The following is a 9,866-nucleotide window of genomic DNA, read 5'->3' on the forward strand; positions in this document are numbered from 1 at the left end:
TACATGCTTTTCGAGTTCTTGAATATCTTTCATATTTTAAACGATATTTACAAAATCACAAGTAAAACTAAGAAACAAGGATTTGAAGTATCAGAATAATACATACTGTATTTAAATATAAGTACTTATTTCAAGTATTTAAAAGTTTATGTAGCCATAAATCTATCGTAAGTTTATTGCAAACATTAAATTTGTTTAAAATATATTCTAAATCCTGGTAAGTTTAATATTTGTATTAAAACTATTAATGAAAATAAATTTGATTCGTTTGTTATATACAGTTTCTTCTATAAAATTACAGTATTCTTTAAAAGAAAATAAATTTGTATTTTGCGTACATAATAACAAATTTTTCTAAAATTTGTATATTAAGTGTGCGCAAAAGGGATATGTCGATAGACATATATACAAGTTACAGATAACAGTGAATCAATTGCAATATTCGAATTTGCACTTCACATTTATTAATTCACACAACAAAAAACAGAAAGAAGTAATCACATATCACAAGTTTAACGCAATTCACGATGCACAAATTTATTCAATTTTTTTCTCACGGCCGCGAGCAACAGTCGGAAGCAAAAACAATCTAGAACGTTCATGAACAACGATCGTTTCGCACGAGCAGAGACTCTAAATCGCAGTAAAGGCACAAGTACGAGTTCTGCATTTCTCTTCGTGTGTGTGACTTATAAAGCCACCAATTAGAATATTCTCGAAAAATTCAGAAGCTTCTCCCCGGAAATACGTAAGTACATTAGTCTTATCTTAGCCAATTAGATTTCTAATTCTGATTTTTTACTTTGCAGCTGCCAAAGTGCTTTAGATTCGTCAACCGATATTGGCGCGCCTCGCGAGTATTGGCGCGTGATATCTCGCATCTCGTGACGTACTCGAGCGTGTGTTGCTGGCTGAGAAGTTGGCTCTTGCGGTGATAAAGCCAACTTTTCTCTCAATGCGATACCGACAGCGATTAAAAATCCGAACATTAAGGCCGGTATTCAGTTCTTATATTCAAGATTGTCTCAAGTTCAGCCTTGAGGTGTTACGAACCAATAAGAGAGCCGCATTAGCGTATTAAGACATTACTTAAGACGGTCTTGAAATAAGAACCGACTATGAATACCGACCTAAGTGTATTAAATATATTTTAAGACTGTTATCAAAAAAAATATTCTCTGTTAAAAATAATTAGAGGAAAGTCATCGATACCGACATACCACTTTGTTTTTAGACAATATTTCTTAAACAAAAGGTAAAAATAGAACTTTAAAAACGTAAGTACAAATTGAAAAGTGTCTTCTATCAGATAGTATAAGCAGTTTTTATAATACTGTTTGCAATTTTGCAATAATTAATTTTTTTGTAAGGTAAGCAAAAATGAGCGTCTGACAAAATGGGCTCCAAAACTGACACAGTAGGCTACGTATTCATATTCTTTGTATTTTATAAACATTATCCGAGGGGGTAACCACTTAATGTAATCGTGGGACAGAGTCCTCGAAATCATTATAAAATTTATATGAAATCTCTATGCATAATCCGATAATTACATATAAAACCATGAGAAACCATTGTATAATATTAAATAAAATCGTATATTTTACCAAATTACTTCACATGTAGTGGAAAAAATTATTTGTAATCAGATGAAATCATATGAAATCATGTAATCTGTGGGACAATATTTCAGCTAGTGGTTACCCCCTCGGCATAGGCCGTAGCTCGCTCAAACTTTTTTCGTTTATACGATCTTGACCGACATGTCCAAAGACATAAAGAGTGATGTGACTCATCGGTGATGTGTTAACTTTATTGTCGCACGTATCAATCTTTCGAGGCGACTCGCGAATGTTCTGCAAGATACAAATATCTAATGCGATAGTTTCTCAAGAGTTTTTCCATATATGCACGATTGCCTTCAGCTCCAATAGACTTATTTGACACTATAAAGCAACATTATAAAGATTAAGTTAGCTGGTCTGTTTTATAGTCTGTTTTACAGGCAGGTGTGGTGGTTTACGCTGCACCCCAATTTTAAATTTAAAATCGTATTATAAAAAGACTAAGAGAAAAAATAATATAAATAAATACAACTGATTTAGAAAATTACAAGCATTTAAAATGACGTAATATTATCAATAATATAGTCACTATTATTTAAACCACACAATTTGTAAAAGAAAATCGTAAGAATTTTATTTTCGCATTCGTAGAATTCATTTTCAACTGATTTGGTATAGAAACAAGCCACAAATATACGAATTATGAGTTTGTACTTCTTTAATTAGCTAAACAAATCATGATTTTATCATTATTAATAAAGTGCAATAGTTAGTTTCTGAGAAATAAGGGGGTGTCACTTTAAAAGACCTATGTCAGTATCGACGACTTTCCTCTATTATTTACAAGAAAAAATTAAATAATCGCTTTTTTAGCAATAGAATAATATTTCTCTGTTTAAACCTGAAATTGTTTATAAATTCAAATAGTTTTTGAGCATAGACATTTGATTTTAGTTTTAATTAAAATATTCATCGATCATTGTGTATTTAAATAATAAATATAATAGATAATAATGAATTTAAATAATCGGACCTTGATATCCTCTAAATAGAATTATTTAACTCCAATATTTCTAGTATTTATAAAACACACGTTCTAAATATCAGATTTAAATTTTTGTAATTCTGATTAACTCATTGTAAAACCATTTCTTTATACATATATGTATATATATATATATATAACTTAAGCAGAACAGAAAGTCATTATGATCAAAATGGCGTCAAAATGACTCCAAAATGATTATTAAAAGTCACTTCACGATTCATTTTAATATCATTTTGACTTCATTAGGTGCATCCAGAAGCATGACCGCTCATTGAGCTCTCATACCTGTTTGGTCTATATTTTTAGATCTAATTGAATATGCCAATCAGATGCAAGAGCTCACTGAGCGCTTAGTAAGCGGTCGTGTTTCTAGATGCACCCATTTTATCGTGACCTGTTGTTCTGCTTGGAAAAAAATATATTATGCGCGACTAAAGGAAGATTAAACACTAATATTCACTAATACAGTAACATTTACCATTGTTATTCTTCTTCAGCTCAGTTTCTTCAGCTTGCAAATAATGTGTACTGTAAGTCTGATGCGAAATAATACCCGCGTTATTTTCTTTTAATAGTTTTATTATTATAATCATGTTATTTCTACCGATACTTTGTTCAGTTCTTTCATTTATGCCATGAACAAACAAGTCGTTTACTAAGCCATCTATCTCGATAAATATGTTAACATTTACAGCAAATATCTTGCATTTTATTTTATGATTTAAAGATGTCTGTTGTAATATACTGAATTTTGGCAAGAATTATAGATTTACAGACTCTAGAAATTATGCGCTATATATCTCTTTTCTAGAAAAATTTATAAATACAAAATTCCCTATTAATTTTAAAAGAGCAAAACGATAAAAATTAATTAAAAAATAAATTCTTATATTTCACTGTTGGATATCAAAAAAGCAATAGTAACTCAATTCCTTGGGTCAAATAACATTTTATTATTTTTAACTTCCATGTGTATCAAAATGTAAATCAATTCATTTATATAATTGAATTGTTTAGTTTCAAAATAAACAACGTATATCATATTAACATATGCACTTAGTAAACAATAAACTGAATGTAGGTCAAATTAATATATTTTCTTGAATTAAACTGTTTAGCTCTTTTGTTTTAGTTAAATAATAAATAAAATATAATAATAATTATTATTATTATATATGAACCGGCTTATTTTTAGTAAAAGCAATGGCGATAGAAATGATTAAAAATGATTCAAATTGAATATAATTTGACGTTATAAATTTAACAATGTAACATGTAGAATTATCAATTGAATAAATTTTCTCTAATGCCCCAATTAATCGAACTATTCCATTACGTACATTTCCTTTCAGAGATTTTCAGAATCAAAATATTTCCACTAAAATACGACGCAGTTCGATCGATACTTAATCAGAAATCATTAATCATAAAAAAATGATTCTACCGTTCTACCGTTCGCGTCGCTCTTTCTAAGCAAATAACTGCCACAGGGGTTATACGACCTTACGGCTTCTGGCCTCGTGAGAGCTGCGAGGCGTTTTATCAAAGGCAGAGATACGGCTAACCCAATTAAAATGTTTAATCGACGTTCCCCCTTTCCTTGCTTATCATGCATGTCACCACAATAATATGATGACAAATTGAATCGCAGCACGCGCTGGGAAGGGAGTAAGATGGATTTCACAAAATCAACAAATAATGATGCCGTATACGTGTTTATACCGTTGACATCTGCTCTTCACGTGACTCACGCATACGGATGTCTCTTTAACAGTTGAATAATTATCAGCTCTCTTTATGTTATTTTATTCTGTCGGATAGATAATCGAGTGTGGCCGAAGTCAATCGTTGAACTCGCGCAACAGCAACATTCAAATTACCGTGTATTGATCATACAGTAATTACTAGCGAATATAGGGGGACTTGAAAAAGCCATCAAAGAGAAGCGAAAGGGAATTTAATAGATTCAGAAAACGATACATTTTTTTAAACTCACGTTGTCGAAGTTTGAAGCGATTTTGAAATATATATAATTTTAAAAATTATTTGTATTTATATACTATATTTACTTAGAAAGAGAAACACTATATATTTATATAGTATTTCTCTTTCATAATATGTGGGCATAATTTCAGAAATAAATAACACAAAAATGACATAAAAAATGTATACAAACATACGTACTACCTGATCTTATATTTCCGAATTATAGATTTCGTGTTTCATTAATTCTCGTTATAAACCGAGCTAGCGTAGCATCTTAACACATTTCTGTCTTTAGTTAATAGTAAACACCTTAATTTAAATTGATAGTAAATATCTAGACAGAATTAGCTACACCAATAAGTTCACAGATTAAACTAATGTTTATTATGAATTTTTTGTTATTTTTATGTCCTGAATTCATTTCTGAGGTAACGCTCACATAAAACATCCTGTATGTAAGGTGGCCGACATAAAATATGACAAGTCAATAACTCAAAAAATATGGAAGATACGGAAAAATGTTTTAAACAAAAATGGAACGGTTTCGAGAAGAACGTATTTTGATCACGTTATTTTTTTCTAAGTGGAGACGCCAAAAAGATATGAAAGCCATCACTTTTTATAATAGAATTATATGATTTTTTTACATAAAATAATTCCTCTAATTATTCTGCATATAAAAATATTAAGATAAAGATATAAAGAACCTCCAGTTTATGAAATATTTTATACTTCACTCTAGCACATATTGAAATATTAACTATCTCGTTAACTATCTCGTAACTATTAATTTTTTAGTAATCGTAAATACTTTTTTAATACTTTTTTGAACAGAATAATGAAATGAATCAATTGGTGTAAAAAAAACACAAGTTTCTTTAAAAAAAAATGCAATACGCGCGCGTATAATTTTTTAATTAAGCAACCATTTGTTTTCTCTACACCAATCAATTCATCAATTCCATTTAAAAAAGTGAAAGTGATCTTCGTATTCTTTTTGCTGCCTCCACCTAGAAAAAAAATAACGTAACCAAAACGTCTCGAAATCGTTCCACTGTATAAAACGTTTTTCAGTATCTTCCATATTTTTTGGCATCACACTTTACATGGTTTACCCTGTACGTCATTTACATTTTTTAATGATTCCTTTGAAGCATCACTAATGCATTTGCCAATTCTGTAACATGTCCTGCATAAAATTACGATAAAATTGGTGTGTTAATTATATTATCGAATATTTTGCGCCTCACTTCATAAACTCGTTATGGTCCAGTTTTCTCTCCTAAAGTAACAATTAATTCCGTTCGATCGGACATTTCGCTATACTAACTAATTTTGAATTTTAATTGGACAAAATGTGTGTGCTACAATACGCGGCGCTTTTGTCGCTCCCCTAAATGAATACTGTGCAGTTGGAATTTATCGGCTCTACGTACAACCCTCCTAAAACTCACCATGGTAACAAAACTCGACAGAGAAACTTCAGAGACTTCAGTTTCGATATCGATTCCAGGCTGAAAAGTCCGGATAGATTCACGCTTTCGGTCTCACACGTGTAATCTCGCCGTCGCCCGTAAAAAAAAACCACACTTCTCAAATTTTCCCTCGAAAAATATCCAAAATGTTTAAGTTTCAACACCGCGCTACTCCGGAGGATCTCAAGCTCGCCGCGTCTATAGAACGCAAACGACAAACCGAAGAAGCGAGGAAATTACGCATCTTTAACCCTCGCATTAGAAAAATTGGGGTAGGAATTCGGTCCCGATTTCATCATCAATTATATCATTTTATTCCAATCAAATCTATTTTAATTTTTAATTCAGTCGTTTTATCAACTTGCATCCTTCTGATTATATATATAATTAAGAAAATACTTTGTACTAATTAACTAATATATATTAAGTTATAACCATTTTCGATCAAATTAATTTTACTTTGTATATTTTGCTGCTTCTTTTTAATTCGTAAATTAAAATAGAAATTCGGTCCCGTGATTATTCTGTTACGTTTAGTGTTAGTATAATGAATCATTTGTATTATAATAGTTTAGTGCATAAAAGCTGCTATACATGAAATTATCAAAGTTAAATGTAAAAGCATACAAATGTTTTAAACTATTAAATATCCAATAATGATACAAGTGTCATATTTAATAGAATATACACGTATTATCGTCAAAACTAATTGTATTATATGCCACTGTATTTATTTTATTTGTTTATCTTAGAATTTATGTTTTAAAATTCATTATTTCTATGTTTTTTATATATATTATATATATATATTCATTTACTTACAAATTATATTATTTTGAAATTAAGAAATATCGATACAAAACAAGTAAATAATATAAGCGTAAATCACTGTAATTATGTTAAAAATTAACACTAGAATATATTAAAAATTCAACACAAAATTTTTTAAGATGGAAATGAATTCTTTTTAACACAAATACAAAATTTTTCATTGTATATCAAACTGTAGGTATCTATTGTACTATCCAGTGCAGTGTAATGCTAGTGACCGAATTTACTATTAGACTTTCATATCTTATTATGATTGCATAGACTTTAATTCTTAAACATTATAGAAACATATAAGAATTTTAAGCACGATCGTATGTATGAATACATCAAATACGATAAAGAAAGCCATAATCAGTCAAAGTTAGATGTTTCGTATAATACATTATATATTCTTTATTAAATTAATTTATTCCAGATTTGGTTGCGCGCCGATAACTTTCAGACTTTCAACACACAATCATTCTGAAACGCTAATAATCCTCCCTAAATTAGATTAGAAAGAAAGAAAGAAACTTATTGCGAAAAATATTACCTCAGCCAGGGTTCGAACCTGGAACCTCTCGACTTTCTGGGAAGAGTGTCTTAACTAATTCGACCACTGAGGCTTCAGAATGGAAGGACTGAGGTTTTAGGAAGGACCACTTGAAGCTTCAGAGAATTTAGAGGGATTATTAGCGTTTCAGAATGATTGTGTTGAAAGTCCGAAAGTTATCGACGCGCAATCATATCCTGGAATGAATTGATTTAATAAAGAATACATGTCTAATGTATTCAAAACATCTAACTTTGACCGATCATGGCTTTATTTAATTCTTAATTCAGTCGTTCTATTTAACTTACGTCCTCCTAATTAATTAAAAAAAAATACTTTGTACTAAAAAATATTTACCATTAAATTTGTTACAATCCATGCTCGATTAAATTTCGCTTCATACATTTTTCTTAATATCTCGTAAATGCCACAAGCATCATTCGATGGAAAACTACACTATACTTGATTGATTTAACGTCTGGGAAGTTGTTCGCTTCAATGCGATAGGATTCGCGCGGATTGTTTCTCTGACATTTACAGATAGACAAGGAGTTCTTGGATAAGCAAGTCGAGGAGAAGAAGCAGCAGCGCGAGTGGGAACGGGCGAAAGAATGTCAATTGGATGAGGCTCTCATTCGCAGCAGCGAGCACGCTGCGTATTTGGAGAGACGGCAGGAGGAGGTAATTGAGTGCTGTCAATGACGATAATTACACCGGGAATGTCCGCTCGATACTCGAGCTGGTACTCGGTAATTTCGGTGTCACACGTGCCGTCGAATTAAAAACTTTATCGAGAGAGCGAAATAACTCTGCTTCCCCTTTTGCAGGAGAGGCGAAGGATAAACAAGGAGATTGATTCCTTCCGACGTTTTCATCAGCGAGCGGAGGACCGGCGGGATTACGATTTGTATGATCCCGAGGCGTTAAAGAAATCGCTTCCTGCGCGCGTAGACGACAACGGTGACGATCCGAGCTTGGGAGCAGCGTCCGCTCAGAAGTGTGTAAATAGCCTGATTAATATCGCCAATAATGAGTGGAGCAATCGGGAGAAAAGTCCCGGAGAGGTTTATCTCGGATTTTCCAGAAGAAGATAAAGGAACGTGCTTGTGAAACTCGTTTATTCTGTTTCTTGTGATGTTTCGTCTTTATTAACCTTTAATACACGCGATGATTTTCTGATAATTTATTACAATTGATCGTTCGTGTCTGGATTAATTTTCATCTAAATACTAAATAATATCTATATCTTTTCTTGTTTTTAAATGCACAGACTTACAAATATTTTCTAAAGATGTTAAAATAAATGTAAGGATCACTTATTAATTTCAGTATAGTTTCAAAAGTGTGCAAAAATTACACTGAAAAAAACTAAATTTTAATAATTGCTTGAATAGTTCTAAAAAAAGTATTTGCTAAATATAAATATATATTTAATAAATATATTTATTTAATAAACAATAACTACTAATTTAATTTAACTATAATGTTTTATTGAGTAAATATTTATTTACTGTAAGTAAATGTTTAATTAGTACTATTAAAGAAATATATATTAAGATTTAAGTAAATGTACAATATATTAAACGATTCGTACAACTATTGGCTTCTAGCCTTTCTTTTTTTCTTAAATGCATAATTTTATAAACACTTTAACATCTTTAGAAAATACTTGTAAGATTATTTATTAAAAAAAAAGTAAAGAACAGAAATCATTATTTATCTATAAAATACTCCTAGCATTAAAAAAAAAGAAATACGCAGGACTTGAATGATCCACCGTGTGTACTAAGAATTAAGATTCTTATATATAACGTTAAATTGCCAAAGCTATCGTGGGAAGAATTCATTTCTATATACAGTCTGTAAACCGCGGCTATCGAGCGTACGGTATAACAATATTTTTCCTCTCCGTTCGTTGTAAAAGATCTTCGCGCGGATAATAATTTACCCCGCAGCCTGTTCACCCTGGCGCAATGGTAATGAGCGTAACGCTGCGGAAGAGAAAAGAAACGATGAAATATTACGGCTGCTGCAGGTTCGAGGGCGAGGATCGCAATCTTCCCGAGCGATTGAAAGCGCAGAAAGAGCAGATGCGTTGGTGGACACAGAGACAAAAGGAGGAACGAGAAGTGGCTGAGAAGGCGCGACGAGACGCCGAGGATGCCTATCAGGAAGTCGTCCTCACCAGGGACAAGCGCGCGGCGACGTTGGCACGGATGGAGGAGGAATGAAGGTTGAACGAAGCCACAGCGATATTTAATCGCGCTCTGGTACAGGGAATCCTCTCTGTTCGCACCTTTAACCCTTCATTAAGGAGATTGTAAGGGCATAAAACACATATATTAATATTTACGCTTTAAACAAACTACATACATGTGAAAGTGTGTTCATAACATTCTGTTTTTATTGAGCAATACATTTTTATAGAT

At 31.6% G+C, this 9,866-nt stretch overlaps 1 protein-coding gene across 1 annotated transcript in view; it reads left to right on the forward strand.

Annotated features, from left to right (window-relative positions):
* The first annotated feature begins 6,131 nt into the window (after nucleotides 1-6,131).
* The window catches only part of LOC108720421 (RIB43A-like with coiled-coils protein 2), a 9,189-nt gene continuing 5,454 nt past the window's right edge, over nucleotides 6,132-9,866 (forward strand). The window contains 4 exon segments of the mRNA XM_018444417.1: nucleotides 6,132-6,346; nucleotides 7,978-8,118; nucleotides 8,265-8,434; nucleotides 9,473-9,707. Of these exon segments, the coding sequence (XP_018299919.1) occupies nucleotides 6,221-6,346; nucleotides 7,978-8,118; nucleotides 8,265-8,434; nucleotides 9,473-9,707 (672 nt within the window). The 5' untranslated portion in view covers nucleotides 6,132-6,220.

Source organism: Mycetomoellerius zeteki, unplaced genomic scaffold, assembly GCF_001594055.1.
Source record: "Mycetomoellerius zeteki isolate Tzet28-1 unplaced genomic scaffold, Tzet1.0 scaffold15, whole genome shotgun sequence".
Classification (NCBI taxonomy): Eukaryota; Metazoa; Arthropoda; class Insecta; order Hymenoptera; family Formicidae; genus Mycetomoellerius; species Mycetomoellerius zeteki.